At 40.9% G+C, this 18385-nt stretch overlaps 1 protein-coding gene across 1 annotated transcript in view; it reads left to right on the top strand.

Moving 5' to 3' along the window:
• MKX (mohawk homeobox) overlaps nt 1-14368 on the top strand; it is a 73247-nt gene extending 58879 nt beyond the window's left edge. Inside the window, exons 5-6 of the mRNA XM_054991663.1 lie at nt 10435-10468; nt 11349-14368. Of these exons, the coding sequence (XP_054847638.1) occupies nt 10435-10468; nt 11349-11535 (221 nt within the window). The 3' untranslated portion in view covers nt 11536-14368. The remainder of the gene's footprint in view (nt 1-10434; nt 10469-11348) is intronic.
• Nucleotides 14369-18385: the final 4017 nt, after the last annotated feature.

Genomic DNA, 18385 nt, shown 5'->3' with positions numbered 1-18385 from the left:
TGGCTGGATTCTTTGGAGTCAAAGTATGACTGTCTCATATTTATATTTGTTTTTTAATGTTTCTGTTGTGCTTATGGGACATGTTGGCTCCAGTTGTCTTCCCCTATCTGTTAGTGCATACAGGGAGGGCATATTTATTTATGTGTTGCCTGTTTAGCCTGTATTTAAAAGAAAGGTACAAACTCTGTGATGAATACCATGTGCAAAAAGAGAGTGATTTGCTTCACATTCTAATCTGTAATTATCCGAGTTTGATCCTCTTGCAGGTTCAATGCTAAATTTATATCTTTGAAGATCTAATTATCCATTATTCTGGCTACTATACATCCTATTCAGGCCTTGGATTGGTGTTCATCTGCTTCCCTTGGCAATTCCATGTCTTGTGATGCTGTGTTGCCTTAACTGGAAAGTTCTTTGGTATAAATCCAATAAAAGTCTGGAACAAGTACACAATACAAAAATCTTGTGAAGTTTTAATATATTTCTGTATATGGTATTTACCAAACAATAGCTGCATGACATGTTTACGTTTTTCCTTTGGTCTTTTTCTTGTTTTTTGTACAGTCTGTATTGAGGACCTGCTGCTTTTTCTGTTGGTTGCATTTTGAACTTACCGTTTTTCCATCAGAGAAATCAAGGCAGTGTAAATAGGGTTCCTGCCCTTCGAGAGGACCTTAAGTGACCAAAGCTCCATTTCATACGTTGGGGCAGGTCACAAAAACAATTGTAATAACATGAGAAGAGAGCTGATAGATTAGACCGGAAGTCCATCAAGTCCAGCAACCTGTTTCCCACAATGGCCAATTAGATCCCTCTGTTAAGCCTGAAGATCAAAGTTTCAGCAGGGAACTCCCAACATGCATCACTTGACAGGAACCTGGAAGACGTGGGTGAGATCCTCCATTAGGCCCTCCGTTACCGTTGCATGATGTTGGAGGGTGCAGATGATCCAGTTAAAAGAATACATGATCCAGTCAGAATGTTTGAAGACCAATTCCAACTGTTGCCAAATTAGCAAAATATGATGAATAGGAATAGTTTGCATAAACCTGTAAAAAGTGACATTTAAGTTTTGTAGGGCGTTAACCAACCCCAGTCTCTGTTGAGTCCTGGTATGATAGTATAACAACAAAAACTACAACAACTACAACATCAGTGCATTTATATACCACTCTTCTAGACAGATTAGTGCACCACTGAACAACATTATTATTATTATTATTATTATCCCCACAATACAGCGGGGGAGCTGGGACTGAGAAGACTGGCTTACCCAAGACTACCTGCTGAGTTCATGGCAACAGTGAGATTCAAACCAGCAGAGTGCCAATTCATGGCCCAACCACTTAACCACTATGCTACAGATCCATGTATAGTTTCCAAGTCAGCATCTTCTCTCTGGACCTTCCCTTTGAAACTGGCTGAAGTACTGCAATATTTATTATTGAATTCCAGGGAGGTTACCATGCTCTGTCATTCATTTCTATTCTGAATGTCTATCTCATCACATTCTGTAAGAATGTCTTCTTAAATTCATTACCCAATTAGGGCCACAAAAAAGTTGTGTTGGGGCAAATTCTCAGTGGCTCCACCTTGAATGCAGAACATTGTGTTCTTGGAGGGTCCTAGAAGTTCAGGCTGGCTTTTAGCCGCCCAGGGTAAGACAGCAGGAGGGTAGGATTGAGGCTGAATAAAAAAAAACAAATGAATGCATATCCTTCATTCAAACGTTTTATTTTTAAAGCCCTTTTTTGTACCTTTTCTGTGGGCTATGTGTTTTGAGCCCGCAGACACATATTTTCCTTGTGTCAGTTCTATTCAAACAATAAGACTGCATGAGCTCAAGTTAATTCAACGTTGCCCTTCACTGTCTCTTTATGAAGCGATATACTGCATACCTTGTGCGTGCCTGTAAACTGTGGTTTGGAAGAACTGTGAGTAACCCAGCAAATTGCACTAAATCGCCACTAAATCATCAATGTAAATTCTGTGTGTCATTCAGCCACGTCCTACTGTTTTCTTCTTTCCACTCTTTTTCCTCCTTTAGATTATTTAGAAACTTTGGGTCAACATAGTGATTTCCAAAAGCAACAAAATCCAGTTCACACGAGATGGGAAGAGAAACAGTCGTGAGACTTTGTGCCAGATTTGATATGAAAATCTGAACCACTCAGTGAGCTGCCAAACATCTGACACAATATGTACTTTACATTCTCTTTCTTCTGGGATGTACTTCCCTTTTAAGCCTCTTACTTCTTGAAGAAGCCAATAGAAATTTTTGTATGAGCTCTGGAGTGCCCACAAGGGAGTGGACACAGCTCGGAAGCCGAACGTATGCTTTGCATGCAGAAGGTTCCAAGGTCCATCTCTGGAATCTCCAGCTAAAGGGTAGCAGGTTTGGGCTAAGACCTGGCCCCACCTGAAATCCTGGAGAGATGTTTCCACTTAATGTAGACAGGAGTGGAGCAGGTAAAAATGGGTAGAAGAGAAACTGCAAACATGGTGGCATTCTGTACGTTTCCTAAACAGAGAGAGTTATAGCCACATGACATCTGGAGCAGCTGCCCGAGGCCCCAGGCTGGGCAGGCCCCCAAGCGCAGGCCCAGTAAAGGGGGAAAGAAGCAGCTGGCTGCCATGTGCCCACCTTCAACCTCTCTAGGGCTTGGGGGGAAGGCAGCTTAGCAACCACCATGTGCTCGAGGTGCCGTTCCCCTGCCCAGGAGGGATCCCCTGCTCCCACCATCCACCCCTACCCCTGCTTACCTGGTCAGAGGGAAGGCACTGGGGGGGCACCCCTGGTTGACACAGCATGCCCCTGGGTGGCACAGCGCGCTCCCGTGCCCACAGCAGCCCGATTCAGCTGAATCGCGCCCCGCAGTGGGCCCGATTTGGCCCCCTGGTGAGTGCAGAAGCACTCCCAGGCTGCCCTTTGACCTGCATGATGATGGCATTTGCTGGAAGTGTTGCCATTGTGCAAGCCGGGAGTGTGTGCACGTGAACAGGAACACAGCAAAGTAAGTGCCGGGCCCCTGATCTCCTGCTGGGGGAGCAGGGGGACCTGGCAACCCTACCATGTGCCTGCCTTGTGATAGGCAAGGGCTGCCCCTTGCTTGATTCTGGGGTGGTCCAGGAGGGATTGCAGGGTTCCAACCTGGGCTTTTGCCTGGGGCCCCAGAATTGCTAAGATTGCTCTTTAACATTTGAAGCTGCCTTATGCCATTGGTCCATTTATCAATACTTAGATACATGGACTAATGCCATATGTTCATATGTTCATGAAGCTTATAAAACATCATCCTGTCTGGGGTTTGTTCTCCACCCATGTTTTACTGCCCCACTTCTTGCTGTTCCAAGCCTCTCATGAAATGCTTGCAGAGGAATCACAGAGGAAGTCATTGCTGCTTTCAAAATTGTAAATGGTTGTGTTGTATGTACAACTTTTGTGGAGCTGAAGAAGACTGAAGCAAGGAATGGCAGGATGGAGGACCTGGAAGAAACCAGGTGACAGCATGGAGCAACCTGTGCCCTTGCAGTAAAGCCTGTTATTTCTCACTGTTGAAGATATGGAGAAGATATAAAAGGGGCTAGGGAAACCCTGGCAAAAGAAATGAGGGGTGAATAGTTTCTTCTCCAGTTCTGAAATGAGCAAGTGCTGAAATGGAGAACTGAGATGTGGTACACCTGATAGAAAAGCCAGCTTCCAGCTCTCTGAGAGCCAAGCTACAAGTGATGAATGACACTTGAACAGCAAGTGAACAGACTCACGTGATCAAGTGGAGCACAAGTGGAGTGCAAGTGAACAGGGAGGAATACACGTGAGTCTGTTCCCTTGCCGTTCAAGTGTCATTCGTCACTTGTAGCTTGGCCCTAAGGATGTCACAGCTCCCTCTGTGTGTTTGTGTCTGTCCCTGTATGAAAAAGTTAGCACCTGCTGCCTGTTGGGCTTCCTGACAATTCCATAATGTCCAAACAAACAAAGAGGCACCCTCACAGGAAAACAGACAACACAAATGGTAGTGAACTACACGTGAGGGGATGAAGAAAATAAACCAAATAAACACAGTGAAGAACTCTGTTAGCACAGTAGCAATGTTATTTACACAAATCAACAAAGCAGTTATTCCATAATGTCCAGCAGTCATCATGAGATGCATGCGGAATTGTCAACGTTTTCTTCTGATTGTCAACAGTCTCCATTTTTTTGGAATGCCACAGAAACTTGCATTTTCTGGAAAATAGTGCCAAAAACTACATAATTAACATGGAGGTTGATGTTTTGTTAAAAAAAAACAACCACTGGAATCTATATTCTGTGCTACCCGGCATGATATAAAGCCCAATCCTATGCGTGTTTATTCGGAAGTAAGACTGGGTTGTATCCTGCTATTCTCCTCAGCTAAATGCAGAGCCTTTCTCCAGCAGAAGAAAGACTCCTGCTTGAGGAGGGCCTTATGTTTATCTGAGAGGAGTGGGAAGACACAAATAGGAATGTGTACTATTTTTTATTTCAGGAAGGGTATACACAGGGCTTTTTTCAGCTGGAACATGGTGGAACGGAGTTCTGGAACATCTTGAAAATGGTCACATGACTGGTGGCCCCACCCCCTGATCTCCAGACACAGGGGAGTTTAGATTGCCCTCCACACAATCTAAACTCCCCTCTGTCTGGAGATAAGGGGGTGGAGCCACCAGCCATGTGACCATTTTCTCCAAGGGCAACCCACTGAGTTCCACCACCTCTCTTCCCAGAAAAAAAAAGCCCTGGGTATAAATACTGATATTCCAAGTTATTTGGTTATTCTCCCTATGGGGGAATATTTCTGGGGTGCTGGAGTGGCATCTTTTCAAGCAAATAGTACAAAAATTGCCGGGCACCTATCCACTAAAGACCCCCCCACCCCGGTTTCAAGTAGATTAGAGCAAGGGATCCAAATCTATGGACCCATGAACAAGACGCCCCCAGCCATCTGATTTCTTCATTCTTTCCTATGGAGAAAATATTTCATATTTTCTCCAGGACAAAGAAGCCAATAACCAAAGACACAAGAGCAACCACTGGCCCAAAGCTTCCAAATACAAACAGAGCCAATAACACCAACAGAACCAATGTCAAACCAGAGGATCCCAACAGAGCCATGGACCAATATGGCAAGCCTAACGCAGCCAATGTCAAATGAGAGAATCCAAGCCAAACCAACCTGGCAGGCCGATACCAAGATCTAGGAAGAAGACACTGACACAGACACTGTGTCACTGTAAAACTGAAGAAAACCAGACCTGGACACTTTAACATCCTGCCCTTAAATATTCCCACATATTCCCAAATATTCTAGAATTTTGGGGGATCCATTTACCATTATCCCTAAAAATCCTGAATTCTATCCATATACCCAAATATATTTTAAAAATTGATAAGGTATTTTTGGATATATATTCAGACTGTAACTATACAAACACACATCCCTAGATTCAATAGATTGTATTCACTGAGGCGTCCTTCCAGCTAAACATGTATAGGATTGCATCCTTAAAGCCAGAGCATAAACAGAGCAAGTCCCTGACTCCTCCCACCCTTGCTTTTAGTTTTTAAAAATGATTTTCAAGCAATAGCTTTACCAGAGTAATCTTAAGCTCAGTGAAAGTTTGGTTCTGATATGGTAGGTAGTCTTTGAACACCCATATAGAAAAGGCTTAAGGTGCCCACAGATGGTGGGTATCATACACACATTTTTTTCTGCCAGTTTGAAATAACCATGCAGTCTTCAGACCGGCAGATTCGCATTTCAGAATAAGCAAAAATGTTCTATACAGCTGCAGTGCTCTTTTTAAAAGGTACAGTGAGCCAGACAGAGCATCCCACCAAGGGGTATCCTGTTCTGTTACAAAGGACTGCCCTTCACAGAAAGAAACAACAAGACACATCTGGCAAGGCTAACACAGAGATGTACAATTGGTGGATGAGTGACTTATTTAACACTTACATTATTTAACCCAGCTGTGGCATAATTCAAAACAGCATTATTCCATTGTTTAATTTTTTGCAAAATTCCACTGTTTCTTTGTGCACAATTAATATTCCTTGGAGTGGTGTGCAATGCATAAACTCTCAAAAGGAGAGTGTGGTGCTGTGTCCCCAGGAGGCAGTGTGAATGATAAGTCTGCGCAGTGCTATTTACTCAAGGAAATATATTGGAAAGTCATCAGGAAAAAAAGAGTGCTCTCTCTGTCCCTTTCTGCTGTATTTTGTACACACAGCACACAAAGAGGCTGTTATGTGTGCAGCCGAGCTGATCATTTCCCTCTCTTTGGGAGAATCTTCTCACCATAACCAGGAAGGGAAGAGTGTTTTTAAAATGTGAAACATGAAACGGCAAGTCATAAAGAATGATAAAGAGACGGTTCAGCGGGGCATCGTTTGCAGTGCTGCATATAAGTAGAGATGCTGCTGAAATCTGGAACAATCTAAATTCCAGAAGCAGATTCTACAAATCAGGACAAGCTTCTCAGGGGACCGAATGGATTTCAAAAAGGTCCAAGCAAGGCCAACCTAACTCCACCCCCCACCCCAAAAAGACAGGCAAGTCTATGTCATAAACGTCAGCATGGGCCTAATGTGGACCAGCCCTGATCCAGAAACAATCTGGATTTACAAAATTATTTCCAGACATCCATCAGACATCTAAGGAAAAAGCATGTAAGCTTGCATTATTCCAAACTGGACTCATCCTCTGTAAAGACAAGGAATTAAGTTCTTCTGGTGTCCTTGGTAGGATTTTCCTGGTTTGTAAACGCTGGATATGAGAGTAGCATTGCAACATTAATGTGTCTATGCAGCATTTGAAGTGGAGATTGGCATATAATAAATATGCGGCACTGAAAAATGACATGAGGTGACTTAAAGCTACCATTGACCAATGACTAATGTCTTGGCTCTGAATGCTACAGTTTTAATATTGTTGTACGCTGCAAACTTCTATTAATAGTGTGTAGAATTCCAATAGTACGAGATTTATAATCCTCTTGGAAGCAACAGGGAACAGGCATTCTAGTCTTATTAGGTGAATGGTGGAAACAGGATGAGGCCTTCCTAACCAAGGAAAAAATAGCACTCCCCTGGTGTTAATGAAACAGTGAGGTTCTTGGAGCCAAGGAGAGAGGGAGATGCTGCAGCCAACAACATTTTTCAGTTGCTGCATAACAGGTTCTTTGATCCTCAGGGCCTCTAGAAAAAGATCACTTCCTCCTTTGGGGATGAATGGCACCACCCTGAGAGAATGGTCTCTCTGTCTTTCAAAGTGGCTGCATCCTGCAAGGCTGCCTCTCCAATAATAATATGGTGCCCATATTGACTATTCCTATTTGGCTTCTTATGGCCACAACGGTTACTTACAATGCAGACATGTTGGATCCAAAGATCCTATTGCATGCTCACATGTAGTATAGTTACTACTTTCCCTTCATCTGTAGTACCCCTCCCTATACCTCCTGAAAAGCCTTTCTGGTGCTGCAATTTGTTGTGTGGTTTTGGGTCCCCCCCCCACTGGTTGCCTTTCCTTTATAGGTCCTTTATTTTTCTTGAAATGAATAAGCAACCTGTGAGTATGACAATGAATTACAAGCTGAATTTGTCTTGCTTAAAAAAACTAATCTAAGAGCGGAACTACAAGTGACAAAAGGCACAGGTTGGACACTTGTCAGCTTCCCTCAAGTTTTGATGGGAAATGTAGGCATCCTGGTCTTGCAGCTTGACTCTCTGACTGCTGTCCAATGGGCTTTTCAACTGTCACTTGTCCAACATTCCGCCAAGCTGCCTACATTTCCCATCAAAACTTGAGGGAAGCTGACAAGTGTCCAACCTGTCCCTTTTGTCACTTGTAGTTCCGCTCTAACACCTTGGTGATCAGTACATCTGGATTCCCAGCCACATTGTTGCATTTGGTTAACATGCATGCACAGGCCTACAGAGAGAAGCATGTCTTGGAAATCTGGTATCAGATCGATTCTTTCAGTCTCAATTGCCCCAATCTAGTTTAGTGCCATAACTTAGATGTACAGCCAAATATGAGTAACATCCAGGGTGAGAATCCCATCTAAAATTTCTGCAAGGAGCTCCATCTCCAAAAGTACAACTTCATTCTTCCATCCCCCTGGAGTTAAAATGCCTCCCCAATGTTGCTTCTGGGAGATGGGGGACCCTCCACAAATTGTTTGGGGAGGGAGTTGGAGGTCTACTGGGGGATCAATGAAAATCGCTGACCCTTGCTCAAGTGGTAATCTTAGGCAGGACCCAGCTCCGATGTTCTTGATTAAGGAAATATCTGAATTGAAGCACATGTATTTCAATAAAATATTCTTTCTCATTATTGTTCATCTCTTACAAAGAAACTTCTTTACAGTAATATAGGGTTGAATGTTAATTTTGCGTCAATTGTGTATAAATGTTGTGTATATGATGCAAAAGGTGCAAATGGCGTGAAGATGATGGAAAAGGAATTGAATGAATGAACTGAATGAGGGTGAAATGAAAATGCTCCTGATGGCAACATTCCGAAAGAAATGTAGAAAGTTCTAGCTAGAGAACCCTCTGATTTCAATTCACGAAAAAATAAGTGCTGCTTAACTATCAGAAATTTGGAAAACGTTGGCATAACCATATTTTTTGAGGGAGAGGAAAATGGCTTTTTTTAAAAAAAATATTTAAAAAAAGGACCCCCGTAAGCTCTGTAGATATTTTTTAGCTTTAAACTGTAGCATTCTGCAGAATAACTAAAGAAGAAATTCCTCTAAGTTACCATATGCGCCTTGCTCTGTTAATCGCTTTGCATGACACTGTGAAACTTAATTTGTGTGGTGAAGTCAGTGAGAATCAAGGGTTATTGTCACATCCAGCTGCTCAGAACATGTGGGACGTTGGGTGGAGCTCTGAGCTGCAGCTCCTTAATGCTCCTTCTTGCCCACCTCCTAGCTGGGTTTGCTTACACTGAACATGTTGATGAATGGAGGACACAGCTGCCTTTCTTCAGCTTTATCTCCCCAGCCCCATCAACAAGCTTACCTGGTCTCCATTTGCCCTCTTATAAAAACATTAATTCAGGACTGTGCATTCCCTTCTCCAGTGCTGCAGAGCCCAGAGAGTCTTTAAGCCAATAACATGGAATCTCCAAAACAGGGCCACCACATCCACAAATTGTTGGGTACCTAGCTAGCACTGTGTTCCAAGAGTTATTCACAAGTAGATTTTCCTGTGTAGTATAGGCAGCTTCCACATGGGGATTTTTCCCTGGGTAGAAAACAGCATGCTTTTTTAAAAAATGAGACTGCCCACAATTTCATTTTCATTCTGAGCACAACTCTTGGGGCACTCAGGGCTTTTCTGTTTAGAATGAGCAAAAAAACCCTTCTTTGCTGTGATTAAAAGAGGAGCCGGTGTGGCAGCTGCAGGCAGGGCCTCCGTCTGAAAGCTCTACGGGGAGCCAGTCCACAGAGTGGGATGAACCTTCAGAGTAGCAGTACTGAGGTTCACTCAGCTCATCTATTTGCCCTTTAACGGGGCTTTTTTAAACAGCTGGGCTACAGCTCATCTGTGATTGTAGCTCAGCTTTCAGGCGGGAGAAGAAATTGCTTGGCTGTGGGAAGCCAAACAAAACTAGGCAATATGCACCTAGCAATCATGTATACTAAAAAGTAAATCCCATTGACTTAAGTGCTGAGGACTGCTGCCTGAATCACGCATTCATATGTTTCAAAATTAACATTTTGGGGCTGAACAAACACAACTGATTTCTTTAGGACAGTATCACATCCACGGAAGTTTGATACCAGGGTCCCCAGTGGGCATTTTCAGAAACCTGAGAATGGGGAGTGGGTGTCACCACAAAATGGCTGCCATAGCCTGTTGGGGCCAATCACAACATGTTAGGAAGCTGTAAGCCAAGTATCCTCCTGTGATGGCAGCAGGTATTTTGGAATGGGAATTTCCTGTGTACATGAAAGTGACGCCTCCTGGTTTCTTCTGAAATACCTCCTATTTCTTTGTGGAGGAAAGCCAGGAATGGCTCGTTGCCTTTGCTGAAGAAGCAAATGAGTGTCAGGATACTAATGACTTTTTATTATAATTAATATGCGTGTGCGTGCGTGCGTGCGTGTGTGTGTGTGTGTGTGTGTGTATAAATAAAAAATAATTTAAAAATTTTCAAAATAAAAATAAAAAATAAAATTAAAAAAGGATACCTGTGGCTGACACATTGGTAAACACTGTTTTAATGGATCATTCCTAGGTATTTATTAAGGTCTTTCGTCTAAAAACCTATGTAAAAGCAATTCAAAATAAATTAAGCCTATCATCCATCGAATATACATTCCTGGTTTAGCATGATCCAACATTGCTTTTAAAAGATTTTTAAGAACATTAACAGGTTTATTCTCTCCTTTCAGAAACTCTGGAGAATGGCTCTAACAAGTGTGAAAGGTGAGTAAATGTTGCCTTTGCCACTTGTATATCCCAAGAAACTAATGTAAGAGCTAGAAGACGCAACCTGGTGCTTTGTTTGCAACCTGTGCAGATGAGCACAGAACAGGATCAATAGGGATCATGTGATAAATGTATCCAATTGGGTTCCACTTGCTCTGTAAAGTAATTGGTTCTTGCTTAATTCAGGTACAGACAAAGGAGTGCTCAATCTGTCCTTCATGTACCATTTTCTTTTGCCCAACTTTACTACTTTGCCTTTAGACAATGTACATCTTTGCTACTTTTTTGGGAAAGTGTGTCAGTGTTGGTTGCAGTGCCCTTTCCTGGTAAATTAACAAGCAGGGTATTGTTTTATCAATGTTTTAAAAATGTGTGCCCCCTCCCCACAAACTGTAGCCAATTGTAGCAAATAAATAACTCTTTTTTCCTGCTTTTCTTTCTGGAAAGTTAAAATTGAAAAATTAGGGCTGCATTCAGATAGCAAACTTAACTACATCTCCATGTGAGAAGGAAGGGAGAAGAAGGAAGGAACATATGTGAATCTAGAAAAGTTGGTTTGGGGCATATTTTAACAGCCCAATTGTTTAGGATGTCTGGTCTTGCCTTATCTCTGACTTCCATTATCCTCTTTCATCTGGTTTTGTTAGATACTGTTTTTTTATGTTGCATGTGATATCACACTTAATGCTTTTCAATATAATGTGCACATAGTGCCTCAAGTCACGAATTAGTACCAACCTTGTGTAGCTTCCAAAATCTGATATCGGGCTATACCATGCCACCTTCCCTTCCTTTCAATATAATAAACAAGTGAATAATAATTTTCATAATGGATAATGATGTGTACAGATCACTGTTTCTTGTTGCTTGGTTCTAGTGCAGCTAATGGAAAGAGATCAAACGGGGATGAAACATACTGGAAAGAGATCAACGCAGCAATGGCCCTAACAAACCTTGCACAAGGGAAAGACAAACTGCAGGGGACAACTAGCTGCATCATTCAGAAATCGTCTCATATATCAGAAGTAAAGACTGTCAAAGTGCCACTAGGACCGCCGTTTTAGAGAGCTGTCACTTTTCTTCTTACTGCAAGAGGACTTCTTTCACGCTGTAGCTTTTTCCACCCTAAACTCAGAATTCGGAACCTGAAGTGAGTGTTCCTTTTGTCTCATGGTCAGCGAAAAAATCCAAGTGCACAGTCCCATGAGAAGCTCTCCAGCCCAAGCACCACTGATATGAATGGGAGCTGCAATCTCGCATGGCTCCCATTCATTTTGGTGGCACTTGGGCTAGACAGCTTCCTAAGGAATTTTGCCAAATCATGGTCATAAAGAAATGCTCCCTCAGGCTCAAGTTTTGTTTTGTCAAGTATAAAATCAGTTCTATAAAGGGCATGTAAATTATGGGGGGGAGGAACTCCCCCACATTTTTTTTAAACCCAAACTATTAACTTATTTTATAGTATTAATCAAACTGCACATTAAGCGTCTGTATTGCTATAACACGTTAAGTGCCTTGCTTTCTTACAATAAGCTAGAACGTGGGCTCAGCCCAAGACAGCTGTGCCTCAAAGTGTCAATGCCATAATGCTTCACCTTTGCATGTAATTCAAAGTGCATCCTGATCAGTTTAAAGATGACCTCTGAAAGGGGAGCGAGAAACAAACCCTTGACTGTTTGATGCATAATTTGCCTTGTATGAATTAGAGGCTAGTACATCTTTGCAATTAAGTCACTACATCTGATTAAGGAAAAGTCCACCGTGTCACCCACAATGCACACAGGTCTCTCACGTGAATAAAAAGTTGCTATGCATGTATTGGGTTTTTTGCCTGCATTTGCAATTTTTTTTAAAAAACACCAACATAATCGACTTTGATAAGTGCAATACTGTAGAAAAGAACTAAAATAATTTAAGGAACATCCTGCTTATTTATATTAAGGAGTGTTTCACCTGAGATTGAAAGCAGTTCTTGCTTCAAATGCTTTGCAATTACTGTAAAAATTTACATTGGCCAAAATAATTGTTCACATTACTTTTTCTGTGCTATCAGAGGCTTCAATAAATTACAAGAGAGCAGCTCAAAGGATATTGAAGCCTCACAGATGAAAAATGCTCCATTTCCTAACTGTTATGTAATTCAAATGTTTAAATATTATAAGTACCTGTTGAACTCCTGAGTCCTGACTGCAAAAAAGCCATTGGTAAAATCCAGTTAGGGATTTCTTTCTTCTCAAGGCTCATTTTGATTTATTTGAAACTGTTTCGTAAGTAAACAAAGCAGATCTCTGTTTCTGGTACCAAATGAACTTGTGCATCCGTTTATTATTTATTCTGGGACTAGATCTCAATAACTTCACATGACAGAAACTTTTATTGCCCAAATGCATCCAAGATGTTTTTATTTTGGTACAGAATGTATCAGACAATTCTCACTTTATAAAAAGGCATAGTGGAAATCTATATAATCCTATATAATATATAGATTTGAGTGAAAAGCCTGAACTAGGTTGGAAATACTGAACAAATGTGTCACACTGAAGCAATTTGAAGTCAAAGGGGGGTGCTAAACAACATGTTAAATCTTTACAGTTGGCTGCCATTGAGAGAAGCTCATTGCATGCAATCAGGGGGTTGGGGGAGATAGACTGCATTTTCATTTAATCATGCAAAAATATTATAATCAAGTTCACCTCTTGAATAAGCAATAAATCCAAATGAAATGTATATTGAATTTGGAGGAAGGAAAGAGGTGGTTGTCCATAGTTCAGTTCAGAGCAAAGTTGAAACTTGGTTTATTTTCCTTAAACTGGATTGAATGTTGTGTCTAAAAAATTACAGTAAATGGATTAAATCTGGTCTGTAAATGGTTCTTGGTTCAGAAAAGCTGCTAATCCTGCTTCATTCCACTTTTATTTTTGTATGAGGACTTTTTGAGAAGGGCAAAGTACAACTGTACAGGATTGGTGTAACTTCACTCATCAAGAAAAAAGCCTGCGACCCAATGCAGCCCAATTCCTATGCATGCCTTTGGATATACACAAATCTTTTGAATTTTCTCAATGGTTGGCAAAAGAATTCTTTTATTGTTTGGTTGCCAATTAGAAGTTTGTGGCAGGGGAGCTCTATACTCAGAACAGCATGAGACTGAATTTAATATGCTTGTACATTTGCTGGTTTGCTCATATGTTTGCCTTACACAGACTGAGTTTAGAAAACACAACTGGATTAAAATAAAGCAGGTTTCCATTAACTGGTTCTTTGAATGGATAACCTGCTAGATTTTTATTCATAACTTTCTACTTTCAATATGTTTCTTTGCATCCATAACCTGACCTTCCCACTTTCCTAGCCCATTTATGGCAGTTCCCCATATAATGCAATGAGGACCCAACCCTTCGTGAAGCTGACTTTCAGGTATGCAAACAGCTCTTCAAGCATAGCCAGTTCCAGTTGCACTAATATAATCTAGACGCGTAGTAGGTAGCAACCTTAATGTAACTTGTAGGATGTGTCTTGATGTAACATAGCATTTTGCAATGGTTGTTTTTTTTTAAGTGTACAATTAAAATGATTTGATACGAAAAAAATATTTTGTACATAAATATATATATTTTTACTTTTTTAAAATGGCTGTTTTGCATTGACATAAAAGCTGGAAATATATGTTATGACTGTATGAACAGTTGAAGTATACTTTATATCGATTTGCATCATTATGTGAATGACCTCCCTACATCAGTGACTTTTGAGACCCAAGCTACGGGATTTTGTCATAACAATATGAGTTTTTAAAAATTAAAAAAAAGACAGAGTAAACACTTCATTCTAGTTCATACTATATAAGTTATTCTGTTATTAACTATTTTGTGACAATAAACTGTCCTGCCAAACTTTTTCCGTATGTTTTTATTTGAGTGAATGATAACAAAATTGTGAATAACAAAACTCCGGGAGGGTCCCATGGAGTAAAGATCTAAGCAGCCACTGGGGTTTGCAGAGTTTTAGGGGTGCCGGAGAACCAGCGAGTGCTCTTTCAAGGAATTACAGATGTTAGATGCTATTTCAAGCGCACAGAGCAGCACCGAAGGCTGAACGGGAGCCCAGGAAATGTGATGCCCAGGATCCCTAGAGCCTGATTCAAGGATATGGATTCAGCAGCAGGGCAGAGGAAGGAGGAAAGGCATCCATTATACTCCTGATGGGAATGTGTGTCAGCAGGATTGTACTCTGAGAACAATGGGAAGTTGTTTCCTTTGCTTCCCACAGCCCTGGATGGTGTTGCCCAAGTTCACAGCAGTAGAGCTTAAAGGAGCCTCCACTGTGCTACACACCATGAACTCCTCCATCAACATTACTATGTCCATTTGGGAAAGAAAAGGGGAAAACCCAGTAGCCATTAGATGTGAGGAACGGATCCAGCATGTACCAAATTCAGAATCTGAATTATATTGTCAAACCTCCGGACAAATTTTGCCAACTCAATATTTTTTCTAGTAACGAAGGGTATATGTGCATGTCCGCCAGTCACTATAGAGAGTGTACTACTCAGTTGACCATGTAAAGGCAGAAGACCAGACTCTTAATATTTATATTAAGCTTGAGCAGTCTATAGTGCCCTGCAACTACAGCAAGCAATGCTGCGAGTGCCTGTTTATTATCACAGAGGTTATGTGATGCTGCAAATGTCCGTTTCCTTCTGTGCCTTGGAGGAGCACAAGTGAACAGGGAGGAATACACGTGACGTGAATCTGTTCACTTGCCATTCAAGTGTAACTTGTCACTTCTAGCTTGGCCCTCAATTTTAGGTTTCTGGAGTCTCTGACAAATGCTCAACTGTCACACAAAAGCAACACAAATTAAATGGTCAGGTTTTAAACTTCACAAACACTCGCTATTGTTTCATGTTATGTTTTCCCTCTCTAATTTATCCTCCTTGTTGCTGCTTTAATAGTTTCTGGAAACACAGATTTTAATGTTTTCGAAACAGTAAAAGAAGCATGATCAATGTTGAGCCAACAACTAATGGAGTCTCAGTTCTTTATGATGTAGAAAACCAAACATCATTAGAATTGCTGGTCTTTGTTTCAACATATGTAACCATTTTAATAAAATAAGTAAGTGGGATTTAAAAAAAATATTCTTGCCGTTTTGGACATAAACATCCATTCCTCAGGCTGTAGCTTTCAGTCGCATGCTCTGTTCCTTTGGTGTTGCTCAATATCAGGGCTACAGTCCAAAACAGTGTTAAGCACTTTTAACCCAATTGGTTTCAATGGGCTTAAGCACACTAAACTTTGCTTTGGATTGTCATTCGGGAGTGTATGCAGAAGCCAATACAGAATTGTGTCGATGGAACAGTGAGGGGGGCCTCGCTGCAGAAACCTGGCACTGATTGCAATGTTGTGATAACAGAGGCATAGCAAGATCACATCTGATTTGTGCTGAAGTGTCTACAGTTCAAAAACACAGAGAAAAGTCTGTGTTGTTGTATAGGAATATTATGCCAGATCTCTTGGCTGCTCAAAAGCCCATATGATCTGTAAGCTGAATATCTTTGGTTCTGGCCAGATAATATTCTCTTCGTCTTCAAATGTTCATATTTCATTGTGTTCCAAAAACCTGGAGTGCAAAACAGAGTACCCCAGTGCTAAAACTGCACCTGCACCAAACTCCCAGGGCTGAAAAGAGGAATCCCAGAGCTCTTCTTGCAGCAGATGAAAACCAGTTTTAGAACAAGATGCATTCCTGGCCTTGTCTCATTCTGGAGGTAATAGCCATCCTGACCTAAGTGAAGGATGATATAAAATCGGTATCGATGCACTGACAACATTTTAGCCAACTTTTTTCAGATGACTCGAAGATTTCTTGACCTTGTCTAAATTGTAGGGTGGCCAAATCCAGGTTGGGAAATTCCTGGAGATTTGAGGTCAGAGCCTGGGGAGTATAAGGTTGGGGGGGACATCAGAGGAGTATAATGCCATAGAGTTCACCCCCCTCCAGAGCAGCCATTTTCTCCAGAGAATTGATTTCTGTAGTCTGGAAATCAATTGTCATTCTAGGAGATCTCCAGGCCCTGGATGTTGGCAACCCATTCCTGGCCAGATCTAGAATGAAAAGATCAGCTGAAATATATAGATGCAGCTATGAATTCACTTGCCAGAGTCGGTTTGACCCTGAACGTTCAGGTTGGAGATGTTTCTCCATAAATTAAAGTCTCTGAGCCAAGGATGATTGTCAAGATTGGGGTCTGTAGAAAACTGGAAAATTTAGATGTGGAGTGAACTTTTGATCTTCCCCAGACTTCAGCACCCATAAGGCCAATTTAAAACAAACAAATTTGGGCCCATCATTAAACAGGTTTTGCTAAATAAGAATGGGGAAAGGAAGAAATAATGAAAAATAAAGGGGGGGGACTTGATTACATGGGAGGGAAGGGGGCGCAAATAGCCATAGACTCCCCTCCCTCAATCTCCTCTCTAAAGTATATTAATGCAAGCAACTGTTATGTCAGCTTGGGCTATTGGCAATGGAAGTGCTCATTGGCAGTGGATGTTAGGCTGGGTTAAGAGAGCTATAACTCACACACCTGACTTTTTAAGCAGCTGGGCTCTGGCTTCTTAATGGATGTTCTCTTTTATTTGTCTTGTTGGTCCCTTTTTCAGATAGTTTTACTTTCCCATTTGGAGTCTTTTGGCTGGAATTTCTGCACTCCCCTCCATCTTCCTTCCTCATTTTATGACATATAATTTCTTTTAGGCCAAATATCATTCTGTCCAGTTTTATCACAGGACCACATAAGACTATAATGGTGCAACCCTAGAAGAGTTATACCCAATGCCCATTGATGTTGATTAACTTAGAAGAGCGTAACTCTGCTTAGGATTACACTGAATAGTTTCTCCTGTCAAGTGATTATTTTTCTTTCTCTGAGTGTGAATGCAAAAATACATTTTCAAGAACAGCGGGTATTGGTTTGAGAGAATATCTTTATTCAGTTCATTTTTTTTTTTTTGAAAAATTTTTATTGGGTTAGAACATTTTTATTTTTACATTACAATCAATTTTCCCCTAATTTTTCGTTTCTAACCCCCTCCCTTTCCCCCCCTTTTGTTGACTTCCAACAGCTTTCCCACCCTCTGTCCCTTTTCCCTTACTTCTATTAAATTCCTCTGTCTAAAACAGATATACATTCTCCGTTATATTAAGCAGTGCATCATTAACTCCTTTAATTATTATACACCCAAACTATACGTCTTTAGATAAACAATTTATCCCATTTTCCAGTTTTGAATAATTCTATATAAACCTATATATCATAAACCATAAAAATTTCCCACATTTAAATCAAACAATTTGATTTGTTCTCTATATATTACTCATTTCAACTTTTTATGGTAATTCTATATAACTCCTCAGATACTCAATCAATTTAACTCTTCTATACATTCAGTTTGGTGCATATAAATCTTGTCAAAGAAAGAAAATATTGTTAGTTAGTCAATCCTCATGTTTAAACCTTATCATTAATTATTCTCTATCAGTTGACCTATACATATCTATATATATCTCAATCAATTAATCTAACTGCTTATAAATTCACATTTCTCTTCCTCCCCCGGTAAAGTCACCCCTCTCTTTTATACTTTTGTTATATTTCAGTAGTTCTCAAACTGCCACAGTTTTCCTCCCACCTCCCATTTCTTCTCCAGGTATTGTTTCAGCTTCTCCCAGTCTGTGTTGAACTGCCCTGAGTCCAGATCTCTCAGTTTTCTTGTCATCTTGTCCATTTCAGCCATATACAGCAATTTGTAGATCCAATCTTCAATAGTTGGTACTTCTTGTACTTTCCATTTCTGCGCATACAAAAGTCTAGCTGCTGCAGTCATATAAAAAATCAACGTCCTATGATGG

The sequence above is a fragment of the Eublepharis macularius genome, chromosome 11 (genome assembly GCF_028583425.1).
Source record: "Eublepharis macularius isolate TG4126 chromosome 11, MPM_Emac_v1.0, whole genome shotgun sequence".
In the NCBI taxonomy this organism is placed as follows: Eukaryota; Metazoa; Chordata; class Lepidosauria; order Squamata; family Eublepharidae; genus Eublepharis; species Eublepharis macularius.
Note: the sequence above shows the minus strand (reverse complement) of the source record. Positions and strands in the feature narration are given on the sequence as shown.